Raw genomic sequence first — 19,014 nt, 5'->3', positions numbered from 1 at the left:
ACCCAGGGGACCTCGGGACCCGGAGGCGCGGCCCCACCTAGTGCGCAGGCGCGGCGCAGCCCGCCTGCCTGGTTGTCATGAGAGCGGCAGCCGCGGCCCGGCTCTGCGCTCAGGGGCAGGGGCTGCACCTCGGTTGCCAAGGCGGCTGCGGCGCGGGGCTGCTGGCCGGTCCAGGGCGGCGGAGGGCCCTGGCGGTCTTGCGGGCGCCGAGGTCCGGGCGGGCCTTCGTCCTGACAGGTACCCCGAGCTGGCCGGGAGCGCGGGCCCAGGGCGCGGGCGGGCGGGTCTGGACAGACTTAGCGGCCGTGGCGCCGGGCCCGGGGGCGCCCCCTGCGGAGAACAGCGCCCTGGCCGGGGAGGGTGGGCGCTGCCTGCGCTCTGCGACCCAGCCCCCGAGCCGCCCGCCGCTGCCTCCAGCCAGCGCTGCCCTCGGCGTCGGGCGCTGTCCGCAGGCCCTGACCTCTGCTCTGGGCGCACAGCCGACGGCGCCCGGGCTCCTGACCGACTGACCGAAGCGTGTGAGGCCTGTGGCTCTGCCGGGCGCAGGTTCAGCTCTGACCCAGCCCCCTTCCATTTCAGGTATTCTGAGACCCTTTCAATCCTTAAGGTCACTTGACCAAAGTAATCTTTTGCTTTTAAGAGTAACCGTTTGTTTGTGTAACATTGACATTTTCTTGAAAAGAAAAGTGGAAACAAATTTTGCCTCCTAGTCTTGTGGCAAAATGTTGGGAAGTTGCTCTATTGTTTCAACTTAATTTATAGATGTCAAAAGCAATAACCCTAACACACTGAAAAGTAGACTTAATGAAAGGACCCCTGAGTTACCCGTGGGCGTGTGCGGTAAGGGAGCAGTGGAGGGTCAGCGTGCCCCGCTGCAGCTGGGCTCCTGCATGCTAACAGCTGGGCATGGAACTGCACCTCGGTTCTCCCAAAATGTTAATGGTGACTTTTACAGAGCCTATAGTAGCATCCTTTAGTGACACCCAAGTATCTCATGTAACACAAAGGGGATGCTGAGTACCAGGTGGAAGGACTTTGCGAGTGAGCAAAAAGGAATCCTTTTCAAATACCCACGCTGAGGCGATCGCCTTGCCTCCACAGCACCCAGGCATTTCTCCTGCCTGGTTCCTAAATGCCAGTGCTTGCTTCTGTTTCATTCAGGCAGCATAGTATGATGGCTGCATCTCCGTTCCGACGTGAAAGTTCCCGAGTCTGAGCACCCTGGCAGAGGGTATTAGGGCAAGATGGGAGACTCAGGGACACGCCCAGCAGAGCAGACCGCCGCGTGGCTTGCTAGCTGTGACCACCTCGGGCAAGGGCCCCTGTGTAGCTCAGTTTCCTCATCTGTCAAGGTGGTGTGAACATGTCCAGTGCTGAGGACAGTCCCTGGCGCGGTAAAGGCCCTAAAAGTAGTGTCCGTCTGCAAGCCAAAGCCCCGTGTAAAGGAGTGAGTCCCTACACGAGGCGGGCAATGTGAAGAGTTCTGCAGATTTTAGAATTTCAGGATATATAATCACATTCAGTTGAAAATATTTAATAGATACCTACTGTTTTCAAGGTGGGGCAGGAAGTAGCAGGCCCAGCTCTTAAAGGTGATCAAAGGGTTTGGTGAAGTCAGAGCGGAGGGATATAACTTAGCATTGGTTTAGCGTGGCTGGATTTAGAGTTCATGACAAAAAGCGAGGGTACAAACAGCAAACTGGGTCAGGACAGAGCTACCTTTCAACCCTGTAGAGGGATCCCATCAAGGGCTGCAAATCAGGACATGAATGGCTGTGACTCTGGCTGGGCTCCAGGGGGAGTTTAGGAGAGTGGGCGGGGCTGTGCACCAGCTGGGGACCTGGCCCAGTCGTGGTCTTCTAGAAAAGACAGTGGGGCAGAGAAGAGGGAGGTGATCATTTGTTCCAAAGACAGGACCGGAGACTTGGCATTCAAAGGATGGGGAGGGGACGGTACAGAACTAGATGGCAGGTGGGTAAGGGGAGGCCAAGGGAAACGTGAGGCCAGGCTGAGAGCCCGAGCACACGGGAGGAGCTGCAGGCCACGGGGGACCAATCCCACGCCTGGCGTATGGTGCTGGGGACACGGGGGGGGGGGGCTTCCTCAGCCCACGGTGGGTTATATCACACTCATTCACTTTTTCTCTCTGCTTTTCAGTATTTTCTCAGCTTTCGTTTTCTTCCACTGGACTGTGGCATCCTGAGGTGAGCTTTGGATTGAAAATAACTAGGATCTTTAGCCATTCAATTTTTAATGCTTTGTTCATACATTCCAAGAAACATTAGCTAGTGCCAGGCAGTAACTAATTTAGACATTGTCCTCTTCAGGTTCTCGATGAAAGTAAAAGAAGGATCTGTATCATGCGTAAAGCATATTAAAATAAGCAAAATTGCACTGGAATTCATTAGATGGCACCTCCTATTCAGAGTTTCAGCTGATTTTAATTCTTCTAGCCCGGAGACCTTTTGGAGAATTCTTTACGCTCTATTTTAGTAAGGCCTTCTGGTTGCAGATACTTAAAGCTAACTCGGATTGGCTTTCTGCAGAGAGCTCTGATTGGCTCAGTAATGGGACATAACCGGAAGCCCATGAGTAGCATGGGCTCTAAATGAGACTTCACCTCCGGGCACCGCAGGCATCTCTGCTCCCCTTTGTCAGTGCCCCCTGTCTGGCAAGACCCCCCTAGTGGCCTCCAGTGGCCCCAGGGACACATTCTCATGCAAAAAGGAGCCTTCTTTTCCCGGTAGGCCCAGCAAAGCCCTGGGGTTGAGTCTCATTGGCCTAGTTTGGGTGCTGGTCTCATGTTCCCATCCCTGAACCCATTACTGAGGAGGAGTGTGGAACCGGTGGACTGACCATGGGCAGGAGCTGAGGAGTGCAGGGTAGGGAGGGCAGAGTCACTAAGGAAAAGTGCCATCATGATGCTCTTTTCAAGCCAAGACAGGGGTGGATGTCGAGCAGGCAAAACTAGACGGCATGACATCTGCCCCCAAAGTGGTACTTAACTGGGAACAAAGGCAGGTTCGCTAGGAAGTCATGGCATAAAAAATCACTCAGCCAGTACTTACTGTCTCCTTGGGGTCAGTTGCTCAGCTGGGCTCTGGGGTGCATGTCCTGCTCTCCCTTCTTGGGTCATGTGTTCTCACTTAGCAGTTACTATGCTGTGGAATGAATGGCCTCCTTCTCCCCCTTAGATCTGCATAACTTATTAACACACTGTGTATTAGTTTTCCAACTCTTATAACCTTTGTATTTGTAAATACAAAACAAAAACTTTGTTTTTGTCCTAACAAAGCACCATAAACTAGATGACTTAAAACAACAACAATTTATTCTGGAGACCAGAAGTCTGAAATCCAGGTGTCAGCAGGGCCATACTCTTCTCTGCAGGCTCCCGGAGAGGCGCCTCCCTGCCTCTTCCAGGCCCTGTGCTTCCCAGCAGTCCTTGTGTCCTTGGCCTGTAGACGCTTCGCTCTGGTCGCTTGGCAGCCATCACATGGCCTTTTCCCTGTCAGAGTGTGTGTGTCTCTGATGAGGACACCAGTCATTTTGGAGTAGGACCACCCTACTCCAGTGTGACCTCATCTTAACTCGATTCCATCTACAAAAACCCTGTTTCCACGTAAGGTCACAGGTATCAGGAGTCAGGACTTCAACACATCTTCAACCCACAATGCTGGCCAAATTTGGGGTGTATATATTTGGAAAGGGTCAAGATAACTTAAGTGATACCTGAAGTAGAATTAGAGTCTCTTACAAAAATTGTTTAACAAAAAACTAGACTCTTTCAAAGTGAAGAAAAAATTCTGGATACTTTGTGAATTGTTTGATATATTAGCAAGGGATGAATAGTGCTTTCAATATTGTTAATTGTCACTAAGCTCCTTTAAAGAAGTTTTTCCTGCCCTTATAAACAGCCCAGTGCACAGGATGCCCCACAAGATTGGATTCGTAGTTGTCAGCTCGTCTGGACACGAAGACGGCTTCAGTGCCCGGGAGCTAATGATCCACGGGCCAACCGTCAGCGGCTGGAGGTCACCAAGGTGGGCCAGACTGGGGACCTCGGGCCAGGGTGGTGGCGGGTTCTGAAGAGTGTGTGGTCACCTTTCACTCTCAGCTTCCAAGTTCACTGTGGCTCAGATACAGACGCACAGGGCTGTCAGGCTGGGCCGCAGTGTTGCCTGCATTCACACATGAGCATGTTTCCTTCTGTTAATGTTCTTAAAGAAATGATGGGACCTTTTTCCCTTATAACGTTCACCTACATTCACTTAGGAAGTGTACAAATTCGAATGAGTGGGAGGAAGGAGAATGATGCCCATAGTTGCCTGACCACATTCCTCCATGACACGCCTGTCTCACATGCTCATCTGTGCCACGCAGGGGTCTGTGGATGCAAATTTCTTAGTTCATGGCTGTGCTCCTATAGTAATAGATTTTGCATCTAACTGCTTTTATGTAACACCATCCTTTAACCAAGGAAGTTTTTCAAATTTGTCTTAAATATTTGTATACTTTTAAAGATGTTCATTATTTGAGTAATGCTATACTGGTTAGTATTTTCCCAAAACATCTAAGTCTTTCCCTGAGAGCCGTCTTTCTCCACTAAAGGCAGAGTCAGGGTTGGCTGTTGAGTAACGGGGGGACTGATCAGGCTTTGTGCACTGTCAGCCCCTCTGGGTCCATCCCCTTTGCAGTGTCCCTTCTCCGCATGACCTGTTTTCCAAGTCTGAGTAGAAGGTACTATTTACTCCTGATTCATAGGTGTGTAAATATGTATGACATTTCAGATTCAGCTATACACTTGTGTCTTGCTTTTATTCAGAAGATGTATAGCTGCAAAGGTGAATGTGAATCCCATTTAAAATTGAAATGTTTCCTTGTGGAGTTTTTGAGGGGACCCAACAAACAAGACCACGTTCCCTTACCCCTGAGTTTCAGAGGCCTGAGAAATGAAGCGACAGAGTAAAGCAGAAGGGAACAGACAGCCCCTCACGGCCGGCGGGGCTAGCATCGCAGGGCAAGGCTTCACCTGCAGGCGGGCAGGCCTCCCGGGTCTGAGCCTGCGGAGCCCGCAGTCCGGCTCTCCTGTGCTTCTCCCGGAGTCACGAAGCAGCCCGGTCCTGCCTCGCCCCTGGCCAAGGGGCCTGGAGTGAGCTGGGACCACCGTTTTATACAAATACACTTCCTTTCAGCAGAGGTCCTGGATGCTAATTACACCTGCTCAGGTTTATGTGTGAATTAAAGGTACTTAAACATACAGAAAGGGCACCCTTTTTACTAGTAATAAATATATGCCTTGACATGGTATGTCTTCAAGGCTGACAGACGTGGCACCAAAGAAAAGGTACATGTGCCCTTGGACAGCATGAGGACTCTCTGGGTTTGGCTCCAGACTAGATACAGAGCCTTCCTGAGGTGCTGTGCCAGCGTGCTCCTTGCACTAGCAGGTGCTCCGGTGGGCAGAGGTCCGGCACACAGGCAGCGAGGACGTTCCTCCAGGACCCAGCACAACCCAGGAGCTCCAAGAGCCCAAAATCCTCGGAGAGCCAGATGCCCTTCCCCAGGAGAGGGCAGAAAGCTCACACCACCAGCTAGTCTTTAGACATGAATGGCGTGTTGCCAAATCATTTTTATTCAAAATCTAGAGCTATCACTTTATCTTGAAAATACAGCTACATACTAGCCTTTTTAAATCTATTATTTCATTTTATTATCAGCTTAAAGGGTGTTTTGATTCACCTGTAAACTCTTCGTAACCTACATTTGAATAGCTAAATCATAACCCTTTTTTTTAAAAGGATTTTTTAAAGTATACAGCTTCCAGATTTTGTCAGTTGCCTTAGTTGCCTTTAAATTGTTTTTGGAGACATTTTTTTAGTAGTGAAGGATTATTTCATAGTATACTGCTAAGTGTCCTTATGTTTTGAACAACCTCACCACAAACTGTAGTCCAGGCTCACCTCAGAGACACCGTGGGTTCAGAGTTAGGCCACTACAGTAAAGTGAACATCACAATAAAGTGAGTTCAGTGATTGTCTTGGTTTCCTCGTGCATATAAAAGTTATATCTGTACCATTCTTCAGTCTAAGTGTGCAATAGCATTATGTCTAGAAAAATGATGTACATACCTGAACTTAAAAATACTTCATTGCTAAAAAATGCTAATTATCATCAGAGCTTTCAGTGAGTTGTGATCACAGATCACCAATCACCGTGACAAATAAAATAACAATGAAAAAGTTTGAAATAGTGTGAGAATTACCAAAAGGTGACAGCGACATGAAGTGACCAATGATGCTGTTGGACAGAAGCACGGACAGACGCAGTGTCTGCCCACACCCGGGCCCTGCATCTAAGTAGTTACTCTCTGGGTGTCTGAAGCGGCACTGGGCCAGGCCGGGCTACAGCCCTTGTGTCATAGCTGCCCACTTTCCAGTGTCTCCTGGCTGCTCTTTTGCCCAAGAGTGCCTCTCTTATAACCTTCAAGGCTTTGAAAACCTTTTGCTGGTGCCCAGGAATCAGCCTGGCCCATCAGTCCTCACTGGCCCCACTTCCTCAGCACACACCACCCCATTCATCCCTGTGCACTCTTCGGAGTTAACCGTACAGGCCCCCACAGGTTCTCACATGCCCCACCTGATGGCCCTGTGCATGCCGTTCCCTTCAGTGGTCCTGTCTGCCACAGGCAGGTGTTCACCGTGTTCCTGGAGAGGCCAGGCCATCACACAGCAGGAGTCATAGGAGGCCGCGGTGGGGAGGAAGCCTAACCATCTGTCACGCTGAAGGAAAGGCATGGCCCTTGGCAGGGGGTGCCCTGCTGAGGTGGGCCAAGCTCAGAGGGAGAAAGGCTGGGGCAGGACAGGGGCCTGGGGTCAGGAGTTTGTTTTGTTTGTCTAGTGCCTTCCAGGTGTCTACATGGAAATGTCAGGTTGCCAACCAGATCATACAGTTGGACTTAGGACAATGTTTAGTTGGGGCTTCTTGATAAGAAAGAGGTCTTAAAGCCATGGGACTGAGAGGGTCCCCCAAGGTGAGGGCAGATGGAAAAGGGAGGCTGAAATGCAGCCCAGGGGCATGGTCAGGGCGGGACGGAGCTCAAGGCAGGAGGAGGGCCAGGAGGGGTTGGCGTGTGGGCTCAGGCATGTGGGCTGAACGAGAAGTACACGTTGCCCTTGGCATCGTAGAGGTCAGTGGCCTTTACCAGTGTGGGGCTGACATGGCCCTGGAGCGGCAGGAAGAAGCGGCGACAGTGACCACAGATGGCTCCCACGTGAGGTCCACTGAGGGCAGCCAAGCAGAGGGGTGGGTGCTGGAGGGGCCGCAGGGTCCCAGGAGGGCCTTCTCAAAATGGACGTTTCCAAGGCACGTTTGTGTGCTGACGGGATGGAGAGACAAGCCAGTGGCCTCGGAGCAGCATAGCTGGGCGGTGGGGAGGGTGACGCCAGTGGGGATGCGGCTCCGTCGTGGGGGCAATGGAGAGGAGCCCATCAAGGCTCCTGTCTTCCTGGTGGAGTGTGGGCTGCTGGGAGAGAGGCTGCGGAGGGCCGGGCATGTGGGCAGGGACGCGTACACTGGGGGGCTCACTGAGCTCTCCGAGGGCAGCAGCCCTGCAGGTGGAAGGGTCTTCCTGGCCGACAGCCTCAGATGCTTCCCCTGCTCGCCTGACCTGGTGCGTGCCCGCCCCCAGGGTGTCTCGGGCACCGCGCTCTGTTGCCTCGGTCGTGGCGATGTGCTGCCACGTGAGGTCCTTGCCGACACTGCCTCTGGCCGGCTCTCATCCGGGTTTATGTTTAGGAGCCCCAGCACGGACAGGGGGGGGCCCCTTCTCCGTCCGTGGAGCACAGTGTAGCACTCACTCATGACTCAGGGGTCTGTAAGCAAGTAAGTGGCTTTCCTGAAGCATGTAGGGTCCTGTAGAAGATCCTTTGGCCCAGTCTTGCCCACTGTACAGCCTTTTATGACTGATGTGTTTACCTTGTGATGAACTTCAGGTTTTATTTCAGGCCGTATATTTTTTTCATACTAGCTGCCAAGAGTATGATTCACTTGGGCTACAAGGAAATCAAATCAAATCCTAACTCCAAGCTCAGGCTCAGACCTTGAGAAGCAGACAGAACAAGAGTCAGGCAAGGGCCCCTCATTCCACCGGTGCCTTACACCCGGGGTCAGTCCCCGTGACCTGGGAGCCCGGCTGCAGGCACCCGGGACCCCTCCACAGTCACTGCGCTGACAAACAGAACTGTCTTTGCTTTCAGATTTTGCCAATTTCCACAAGAAATTGTTCTTCAAACGGTGGAGAGATGTCGTATAAGAAAATTACAGTTACTTGCTCACCAATACATGATTTCAAGTAAAATTGAGTTCTACATTAGCGAAAGCCGACCTGAGTATTTTGTACCATATCAGGCAGAGCGGTTTCGAAGACTTGGGTAAGAAAGAAATTTGAGATTTATAATGGTAGCTTTAACCTGACCAATCCCACCTCAAAGCAACTACAAACTACTGAATTGCCCCTTTTGCACTTGTGTCTGGTTCAAGGTCGCATGGTGTCTCACCACCTGCCTCATAGAGCAAATGCTCCCGGAACAGTGTTGTCCTTGTACCCATTGTATTCAACTCTGCTTTTCAGATGCAGAACTTGTCTTAAGAATACTAATTAGCACTTGATTTTTGGGCTTTTTTCCTAGCCTTTTTTCATTCTAGACTGAACTTTTCTTTAAACCTATTGAGCTCAGCAGGAGAAGGGGGCAGAGTCACTGAACGGCAAGTTTTCCTACCAGCGTGATTCTCGTATGTGTTTTCTTTCAGCTACGTGTCTCTCTGTGACAACGAAAAGACAGGCTGCAAAGCCCGGGAACTAAAATCAGTTTATGTGGATGCGGTGGGACAGTTTCTGAAGCTGATTTTACACCAAAACCATGTCAACAAATTCAACATACATAATCAGGTCTGGCTCAAATGCCTTCACTTTTGGCTGCCCACCACCTCTTTACAGGATCACATCGTCCTGTGCCTGTTCGCAAAGGCGTTTTCCAAGCCTTCGCTTAAGATAGCAGTTTTCATGAGGGAATGTTAGACTCTCCTGGAGCCGCACTGCCCAGTGAGGAGCCTCGGGCCGCATGTGGCTGTTGCCCCCGTGTTTGCGTGGCCATTCAATGCAGTGGGCCACACAGCTCGGCCCCACACTGGACTTCAAGGCCCAACACAGAGGAAAGAGCCAGTGACATGATGAAATGATAATAGTCTGGATATGTTAGGTTCAAATATATCATTGAAATTAATTTCATTTTTTTAATTTTCTTGCTGTGTTAGAAAACTTTAAATTAGATTTGTGGCTTGTGTTATATTTCATTTGGGCAACAGGTTCTAAATGAACCCACTAAACTTTTACAAGATAAATCCCCTGGTAAAAATTGGGAACGTGGTTTAATGTTGCCTGCAGTACAGCTCCAAGGGGCTGCTACCACTGTCACCCTCGTCCTTCCTCCCTCCTTCTGTCCCCTTTCTCCGGGATGGGGGGGGGCACAATTAGTGTGGTGGAAATCACATGTGCCCAGCGCGATCCTTTAATTAGCACACATATTTATAGCCCTCGGCACCTCCCCATGTAGACTGCAAGCATCCCGACAAATCATAGTTCTGTACAAGTGCGCGAGTCAGAGGAGAGCTCTGTCGCTTGGTCCTTTGAGGCGCCACTTAACGGGAAGCCGAGAGAGGGATTCTTCACCTTTCTCTCCTCCGCCTGCTCTCCATGCATTCACCTGCAGTACCCCCAGTTCCTGACTTCAGCCACAGGGACCCTCAAGAAAGGGAAGACATGGACAGTGACCCATCCCCTCGGGTGAGGTTCACTGGCCTGGACAAACCAAATTGTGTTGATGTAGCTTTCGCTGTGTTGTGTGATTTGCCAAGATTGTGTAGCTGTGGCCCCATAGTAAGCCTTCGGTTAACCATCCCATGATGCCTCCATGCAAGGCTATGGTATAAAGCTTTGGAGGATTTTTAAGCTATTGTTTTAATATCCTTTGAACATTAAAATAGACGGTTGGCTCAGCATTAGAATATTAACTTATGTAACTTACAAAAAGTATTCCTAGTGATTCTGTGCCTTGGCATGGCGTCTGGAATGAGCGGACTGTGTGCACATCGCCCCGTATGACGACGATGGGTCAGCACTGTGTTGTGAAGGAGTTAAGTCACTGCAAACATTTCATACTTAATTCCTATTTATTAACTCTTTCTTAGGTTGCTCTGGTTGCAATAAATATCATTGGAGACCCTGCAGATTTCGGTGATGAAAGCAATATTGTAAGTTTGAGAAGTTTCATTCCTAACAAAAAAAATGTATTTCTTATTTATTTTTGCCATGAAAAGTGTCATCTTAAAAATCTTTATAAAATTGTCTGGTGATACTTACCTGGCAGGGGAGATACCATGATCACGAAGGTGGTTTTCCCAGGGCGAGGCTTATCCATTGCACTGCGGATGTGCTGACCCCTGCGATTTCCCCAAATGTGGGAAACTCGACTGCATTATTTGTGGTAGTGGGGGACTGCGTTCGCGCTTTCCCCTGATTAAAAAAAAAAAAAAAAAATTGTCTGGTGAATAACCATCACATGGTTTTCAGCAGTGTAGTATATTAAACCTTCTTTTACTCAAGAATTTTACTTGTCCCTCCAAAAAACCAGGACCATGGAAGCTTTCTGACACCTTTATATCAAATCATCTCTTAATTAATGTTTTGTGTCATTCCTTTTTTCCTCTGAGATACTAAGCAGGACTTTCTGCCCCCAAAGACCTCTAGAGAGAAGCTGATTGACCATTATGTGGGCCACAACACCGAGGACCCAGCTCTCGAAGGCCCCTGTTCTGGGTAAGAGCGCTGCTCCCGCAAGGCAGGATCACCACGGTGTGGGTCGTTCCCCAGGGAGCCCGGATGTGGGGCCTCTGGGTTCAGCCTGTGCTGGCTAAGCCGCTGAAGGATCGCCTTAAGTCCGCCTGAAGATTAGGGTCACTGTTTGGTTTAGCACGTGTTCATGGTCTTCCCTTCAGAGACAGCTTCATCTCTTGTGTGTTCAGGTATTACTAGAAAGTCCCTAAAATGCATTCACATAAAAGATCTGTCAGCCATCCTGTGGCATTTGATTGGCATGGGCAGCTCCATAGGTAGGAGTTAAGGGTATTAATCGACCCAGATTTTCAGGTACTGGAGGCTTCATCTTATGTCTACTTTAAAACTTAACTTATTTTCAAGGGACGAGGGAGCCACATGTCGGGTTTTGTGCCTCTGTGTCCCGCACATGACAACTTCATGCATTTGCTAGTTTTGCTGCCTTTTAACAGGTAAGGACCTGCAGTAGGCCAGGAGCAGAGAGCAGTCTGAGGGCCATGGTCCTTTTTGCAGACCCCTGTTCCCTGGGCACCTCTTCAGACCAGAGAGCTCCTGGGGCACCTGTGCCATGTGCCCACTGTTTATTAAAGCCAGGAGACCCCCTTCAAAGGTGCCAGCCTAAGGAAGGAGGAACTCAAATGATACCTCATCTCCTTCCCTGACAGCGGCTTCCCAAAAAGAAAAATCATTAAAAAATAGACGTTTGGCTTTTACCCACACTTCAGGTTCCCCACTTTCACCTGCATGTCGCCTAGACTGCTGACGTGAAGCAGTGAGTGCCTAAGCCAGGCCCTCCTGTGCATGAAACACAGAGGATAGCGAGCCTGGCATTCCGCAGAGGCCTCCCATCCCTGCAGGCCCTCAGGTGGTTAGGAGTGGAGTGCCTTCAAGGTGAAGTGGGTGAAACGTGATGAAACGTGCCATCAGCACACCGGCTCCTCCGTCTGTACCTCCGGCTCTTGATGCCTGACAGTACCAGCAGCGGCGGGGACCAGAGCGCCTGGGGGAGCACTGGGGTCCCCTCCACTGCCATCCCATGTCCACAGCAGCAGTTGCTCTGCCCTCAGTGACGCCCCGGCTGGTGGAACGGCTCAACTCTTGGATCCCAATTGGCATCTCTGATAAAAGTTCTCAGGGTTGTTTTGTTTCTGTGTGAATCAGTTCTCAATCACGTCAGCCTGGTGGGATGGTGGGCCGCCACATCCACAGGGCTTTCTGAGGGTCAGGTAAGAGAGGCCTGTGCAAAGGAGGTGCTCAGAAGGGCCAGGCGGGCCCAGACCTGCGGCCACGGGTCCCCACCGGGGGCACCGTGGGAGGTGGAGACTCGCCCGCCATCTGCCCCAGGCTGGAATTCTGACTGGATGCCAGGAACATCATTTTTTTTCTTTGCAGCATTTTTATAATGAAACTAAGTCTTTGTTTTGTTCATCTCTAGGACTTGAAGGCAAAGCAACTTAGACCTAAGATTGTAAAACAGATTTAGGTAAAAATAGGTAAAGCAATTGTGCAGACACACCATGTGTCTCCATTCAGTCACCCCAGAGGTTAACTGACATTGTTCAAAGCTGCCTGAGCTGTGGGCCTCTGAGCCAGGCACTGCTGCCCTGAGCAAACTGCCTGAATCACAGGCATGGGGGGCGTGGTAGGGGCACTAGGTCGTTCTGAAAGGTGAGGTTGTCCTGTATACTGCTTGAGTTTATTAGACACCCAAACTTTTTACAAGTACTATTTTAATTTAAATTTACCCATATGTAAAGATAGCCAAGCCAGAGCTCACCCCAGGCTGATCTCGTGTAGCAGAAATGCAGAGACTTAAAAGCTTGTCCTCTGTTAACAGTGTTGCTGAGTAATTAGACTGCATTGCTGTCCTAAACGTTAGATCCAGAAGAGAGCAGTTGGCCCGCGGTGGACCTTGAAGGTGCAAATAGAGGTGATCCTTAATCAGAAATGGATCACTCGGGTAGCTGGGTAGCTGGGAAGGCCGTTTACTCCTGGAAGGATTTTCCATCTCCTGCAGGGCTTGATGGTGACCTCATGTAGTCGACCCTTGAGCATCAGACCAGGTCATGGCGATTCTCTATTTTGGCTGCTCATCGCAGTGACTGCTCCCCAAGGGCCCCCAGTTCCAGCTCTGCCAGGGTGGGGTCGGCCAGCCCCTAGTTTGTTCTTGGTTATGCCCCATTCTGCAGATGACCATGCGCTGTCACGTCCCCGGTACCTAGAATAGCGTCGGGCACAGAGTGCACTCCAAATGGTTGAATAAATGAGTGAATGAATGAATGGAGGCACCAAAGGTGCTGAGTGCAGTTTAATTAATGATCAGGGGCAGAGCTGTGGAGTCAGACCCACGTGCACTCTCAAGCCTCAACCTGAAGCCCACTACCAACCTCACTGAGCCCCTGCTTTCTCAGGCAGGAACTGCTGGGATGGGCGACACTCAGCCCTGAGCCCGCAGGGCCACGCCTGCCTTTACATTGCCACATGGAACATTGGCACTGAGATACTCATTTCTTTCTTTAGGAAGTATGACTATATTTCTCCACTTGATGACTTAGCCTTTGATATGTACCAAGATCCAGAAGTTGCACAGATTATACGCAAATTAGATGAGAGAAAGCGTGAAGCTGTGCGGAAGGAGCAGTACGACTATGCCAAGAACCTGAAACAGGCCATCGCTGACTTGCAAAAGGTAGAGCCTCTGGAGAGAGGAGCAGCTCCTCCCGTTCGAGACAGGTTTTATGTCTAAATACCCTAATGTTAAAGGGAAGGAAGGGTTACTAACAGCTGTGGAGATTAGTGTGGGTCCACAGATGTAAGCTGGGTCCACGGACGTGGGTCCACTATGGACAGCTGAGCGCCTGAACAGAGACTGAAACGGCAGCACAGGCCGCTGCTCCCCAGACCCGCCCTCAGATGTCAGCGCCAAGTGCCGAGCTGCTACCGCAGAGCAGCAGGAAACACGAGAGAGGTTCTAAAAATGACCGATCTGCTGATGCTGCAGTGACATGCAGCGCCACCGTTGTGGGTGGGCGGGGCCCCTCGTTCTGCTCTGACCCCTGCCCCCCGCAGCTGCCGAGGTAGCCGCTCTCATGGAAGCCTGGCTTTAAGTGCTCCGTTTGCTCTTGATGGGAGTTGGTTCCTGTTTGAAGCCAGCAAACGCTGTGCCTGCAGGTTGGTGAGCGCCTCGGGCGGTATGAGGTAGAAAAGCGCTGCGCGGTGGAGAAGGAGGACTATGACCTCGCCAAGGAGAAGAAGCAGCAGATGGAGCGCTTCCGCGCACAAGTGTACGAGCAGCTGGCACTCCACAGCCTCGCGGACCCTGAGCTGGTAGGTGCCAGGGCCGGGCCCCAGAGACGCAGCAGGCGACCACAGAGTTCATGGCGTACCGACTTTGTGAAACGCACATGTGTAATGCTCAGGGGACACTCCTGGCAGGTGACCTAAGCTCCTGTGGCCGCATGGGGTGGTCTTTGCCTTCATGCTCTTGCAGGAGAATTCCCAGGAGAGAAAGGGACACGTCTGGGGCCAGGAAGGCCTCGGCTCTGCCGCCTTGCCAGGAGTCACTTCATCCCTCGCTCTCGGTTTCCTTGTTTGTGAAATGAATTGCTGACAGCCCTGGCCCCTGCGCCCCTCGGGAGTGAGTGCTGTGGGACAGTTACCCTACCGGCCCCATCTTGAGAACGTGCACCATGGAGGTGCTCTGCTCCAGGCTCTAGAGCCCATGTGGGAAGGCGGTTGGCGCCTCGCCACAGAGCAGGACCCAGGCCCAGAGTCACGGCTGAGTGGCAGACCCTGGCGCCGGACTGCCCCGGCTCAGCGCCCGACTCCACCATCAAGCTGCGTGACCACAGCTTAATCCTTGTCTGAACTATGCCTCAGTTTCACTCAGGTTTACAGGGGGTCAGAATGGTGAGCATCAAATGAGATAACCTGTCTATAAAGCACTTACTGCATGCCCAGCGCATACTACAAAATCCAGCTCACTTGTGACAAGGACACAGAGTGACCTGCTTTTGCTGACATGGGGACACCCCAGAGCCAGGCTTTGAGTAGTCTGTGTGGACCCAGCCCAGGTGCTCCCTGCCCTGTCCTTCTCTGCATTGCAGTGGCCCACACTGTCACCACCCTCGGCTGTGGTGTGCATGTCACTCCTGGGGTCCACTCAGCAGCCATCCGCGATGGGGTGGGATGCAACAAGACCTCAGGGCACTCAGCGCGGACCATCACTCTGCCTTCCTGGACCACCGCTCCCCCAGGTGGTGGGGCCCATGGCATCGGGAACTGAGTGTCCTGTGTTTTCCTCAGGTGCAGAGGCGTTCAGACCTGCCCCTCCATCTGCCCACTCACCCCAGCAGCCCTCACCACCAACGACCCGTGCCCTCTCTGCTGCAAGAGGACAGAGTGGCAGAAAGCTGGTTCGCAGAGTCCTTCCTTCCAGAGAAGCCCTCAGCTCACCCCCGAGACGCCTCTCCTCAGCGCTGCACAGCAGACCCGTCCCCGCCCGCCCCAGACCTGCGTCTCCAGACCCACGTAGATAGCTCGGTTTGCAGTCGCATGCAGTTTACCCAGCAGGTATGTAGTGAGGACCTGTGTTGTGCCAGGGCCTTCCCAGCACTGGGGATGTATCAGCCTCCTGCTCACTTCTGCCCCATCTGCCGGTGGTCTGGGGCACACCTCCTTGGGCCTCACTTTTCTCTCTGCAAGTGTACAGACACCCACTTAAAGGGTTATTTCCAGGAATAAATGAGACAGTGCTCATAAAGTGCCTAATGGGACCACCCTCGGCACAAGCCATGTGGTGACTTGCCTGGGAGAACTTGCTGCACTGTAAGTGACAGAGAACTAGCTCACATGGGGATCATTGGCTCCTGTGACCAGGAACCTAAGAACTCCTGGTTCCAGGGTCAATTTGATTCAGTAGCTCAACAATGTCATCAAAGCCTGGGTTCTTCCTATCTTTCAACTCTTTTCTATGGTTCCAAGTCACACAGGGCTGGGACTGTCCTGTGGCCCTCAGCTTCAGGTCTGCCCTGACAAGGAGTGCTCAACCCCCTCTACTCAAGAGTCCCCAGGTCACCCCAACTGGATGGGCCTCAGACAAATGCCAGCCCCTGCAGCGATGACAAGAACCAAAGAAGGGAAGCATGCAGCCTGGTTCGTTAGGCCCCTGCAGCTTCTGCTGACAGGTGTGGCCATGTGGCCAATGGACACTGGGCAGGGGGATGCCCAGCGGACCCATGCAGGTGCCTGCTGCAGTCCGAGGCCTGGCAGAACAGGGAGGGCTGTACTGCTGGCCACCCCCAAGATACTCGCACCCTTAGGCACATCTTTGAGTGTCTCCGTCATTCCACCCGTGGCCTCTCACCTATAGCTTGATTGTTATATGTAATAACTGAACTTCAAAATACTCTAATTTATCCTCTTTTGGCATTTTAGTAAAACTTCAGTAAATTTTAGAATATGAGAAACTTATGCTCACACGCTGTATACACTCAATATCTCCATATGTATTAAGTGTGAATAAAGAGCTCCCTTGTCTGCTCAGCCCACAGTGACAGCTGCCTCAGAGAGGGACTCAGGAGCCGCTCTCATTCTATTCCCACCTAATTCCCTGAGAGTTGGCTACTTACGTCCACTTGTGTACCCATGTCCCCCATGAGAACAGAAGCTCTGGCCCCGGGGCCTGGCGCGCCGGCACTGCTCCGCAAGGATGTCTGGAGGTAAAGGAGGAAGGGTCAGACCGCAGCCGGCCCAGAGCAGGAGGCACTGCGGAAAGAGGCTGTTTGCACATCTGTGACTTGCTGCCTGCTTTAAGTGTGAGGCTGCCGGATAATGAGCATGTTTAAAATGAGGCCCAATGCTTATTTCTAAGTCATAAACTAAGAACAAAATCAAAGCCTTGTCAGAAAAAAAGTAAGCTTTTAGTTCAGCAATCTACATGTCGATTGGACTGAAATTGCTGGGGGCAGATAGTAGTTGAGCCAGAATCTACATTGCTTTTTTATTAGGTCTCTAATAAGTTTACAGAATAGAAACTGTGATCTAATTTTTTCAGTTACATCCTATTATATACATTATTCTGATCAGGTGGGACTGATAGTTTAGCAAAAGGCCGCCATCCAGCCTGGGTCAGGGGAGCAGGAATCCTGTGGGGCAGGCGCAGGGTCTCGGGGCGGAGAGTGCCAGCCCGCTGAGCTCTGCAGCCGCCCTCCCTTTCCCACAGCTCGAGGTCCTGCCGCACGACGAGCGGCCTCTTCCCACTGTCCGCAGGCAGCCTGCAGCAGCCCCAGAGCCCCAGAAGAGTGACGCGGACGCCAGCGAGGCTCCCAAAGGAAGCTCTGGGGGCGAGCCTGAGCCCCTAACAGAGAAGGCGCTGAGGGAGGCCAGCTCCGCCGTGGAGGTGCTCGGGGAGACCTTGGTAAGAAGGGAGGTGCCGAGCGTGTTGTATGGGCACGTGGTGTCACCCTGCTCGTTCCCTCTGCCCCAGTTACGCCACTGAAGAGTCCTGGGATCATTGCTGAGTATGCAAAACCGAAGCCTAAGCGGACGTTAGGTCTTGTGAATGAGCGCTCGTCTAAGGCTGGGCGTTTCTGGTAGGACAGGGCCAGGCTGAGCACAGCTCCCTCTGCCAGACACCCACCCGTCCCGGGGAAATGCTGGCGGCACAGAGCAAATGGAAGCCAACTGCATCCCCTTCGCAAAACGAGCCCAGCAGCCTTTCCCTGAGTTCTCGGCTCAAAACCTCTCCTGGTGGAGATCTTAATACTGTCCATATTTCCACATAGTTTTAAACTTTCCTTATTGGAAAAATGATTATCCTGTTCTTAGAAAAGATTTTTCTTCATTCAAAACCAAGGCCCGGTTGCACAGTATGGGGGTGGCGGTGTCACAGAAACGCCCGCTCTGAGTCAGCAGGCCTCGGTCTGTGGCAGGTCGCAGGGGCCTATTCCAAGACCTGGTCGTACCGGGAAGATGCGCTGCTCGCCTTGTGTAAGCAGTTGGTGGAGATGCCTGTCGGGACCTCGAGGGAGGACGTAAAGAGCACCCTGAGAGCAGCCACTGTCCTCATCAGAAGAGCCGTCAGAGACACGGTGACCCCGGTGAGGCCCCAGCGTCTGTGTGACATGCCGTGACACTCCCCAGAGGTGAGAGTAGCCCGTGAGGTGGCCTGGTCACTGCGTGACGGTCCTGCAGTGTGGCGGCGCCACCAGGCGTGCAGGTTCTCCAGCAGGAAGGGCAGCTTCCCCCACGCTCCCGAAAGCCCGGCCCAGAGCCCAGCTCACCATGGTGGGTGTTCGGTTCACGAGGCCTGTGAGCTTGCAGGTCACTGTTTTTCTAACTCAAAAGAGCACGACTGCCACATGGATCCAAGAGCGCATCCCTCTCAGCGGGTGATAGGGGCTGGCTTGGCGGGGGAGTGTCGCGTGTGGCAGGACACAGATAGGAGAACGCGGGCCCCCATGCCAGGACCCTACTGGGGAAGCAGCTTGCCTCCTCCAGCCCTTCAGACGGGCACCAGGTGACCTCCACTACCGCTCGCGTTTACTGCCAGTAGTAAATGTCACACTTACTTTTGTGGGATTCAGTTACCGGAGCTCACCTGTCTCTATCACTTTTTCTTAGGTCTTCCAGGCTTCTTTGAAATTGTTAAAAATGATAATTACACAATATATTCCAAAACATAAACTGAGTAAACTTGAAACAAGTCACTGTGTGGAAAGAACCATTCCTATTCTGCTCACCAGGGCTGGAGATTCTTCTGCACGGCTCCGCATTATAGCTTCAAATTTTATTCAGGTATGAACTTGGCCGTAAAATTGGAGGCTGTAAATAATAACATAAATTATGGTACTTGGTTTCCTTAACCCAAGAGTCCATCTCAGCCAAGAGCGTCCTCTGGTCGCTAGGGACTCAGTCATGTTCTCCTTATGCTCCAGGAGGTCAAGTTTGCCTCAGATGATGAACATTGATTAGAATGTACAGTTTGTTTCTTCTAGAGTTTCTCTTATTCGACAAATGCTATTAATTTTTTTAAGAAATAAAAATACATGGAAAAATAAGAATAGGAAATTGGGGCTAAAGAAATAATAAATATATAACTGTCAATGTAATATTTTACC

General features: G+C 51.6%; 1 protein-coding gene and 1 non-coding gene across 4 annotated transcripts in view; both read left to right on the top strand.

Annotated features, from left to right (window-relative positions):
* The first annotated feature begins 22 nt into the window (after positions 1-22).
* Positions 23-19,014, top strand: part of CEP104 (centrosomal protein 104) — a 44,493-nt gene continuing 25,501 nt past the window's right edge. Inside the window, exons 1-14 of one of the 3 annotated variants that reach the window (XM_073233071.1) lie at positions 23-237; positions 480-579; positions 2,158-2,204; positions 3,918-4,043; positions 8,259-8,432; positions 8,812-8,950; positions 10,249-10,311; positions 10,800-10,876; positions 13,415-13,583; positions 14,066-14,221; positions 15,200-15,466; positions 17,118-17,312; positions 17,827-17,994; positions 18,518-18,691. In XM_073233071.1, the coding sequence (XP_073089172.1) occupies positions 3,931-4,043; positions 8,259-8,432; positions 8,812-8,950; positions 10,249-10,311; positions 10,800-10,876; positions 13,415-13,583; positions 14,066-14,221; positions 15,200-15,466; positions 17,118-17,312; positions 17,827-17,994; positions 18,518-18,691 (1,695 nt within the window). In that variant the 5' untranslated portion in view covers positions 23-237; positions 480-579; positions 2,158-2,204; positions 3,918-3,930. Of the gene's footprint in view, positions 580-2,157; positions 2,205-3,917; positions 4,044-8,258; positions 8,433-8,811; positions 8,951-10,248; positions 10,312-10,799; positions 10,877-13,414; positions 13,584-14,065; positions 14,222-15,199; positions 15,467-17,117; positions 17,313-17,826; positions 17,995-18,517; positions 18,692-19,014 lie in introns of all 3 variants that reach the window. The other 2 variants (XM_073233072.1, XM_073233070.1) reach the window with 2 other exon arrangements.
* LOC140849339 (U1 spliceosomal RNA) lies at positions 10,413-10,576 on the top strand. The gene has a single exon (XR_012131077.1). It is a non-coding gene; the product is annotated as a U1 spliceosomal RNA (small nuclear RNA).

Source organism: Manis javanica, chromosome 4 (genome assembly GCF_040802235.1).
Source record: "Manis javanica isolate MJ-LG chromosome 4, MJ_LKY, whole genome shotgun sequence".
In the NCBI taxonomy this organism is placed as follows: domain Eukaryota; kingdom Metazoa; phylum Chordata; class Mammalia; order Pholidota; family Manidae; genus Manis; species Manis javanica.
Note: the sequence above shows the minus strand (reverse complement) of the source record. Positions and strands in the feature narration are given on the sequence as shown.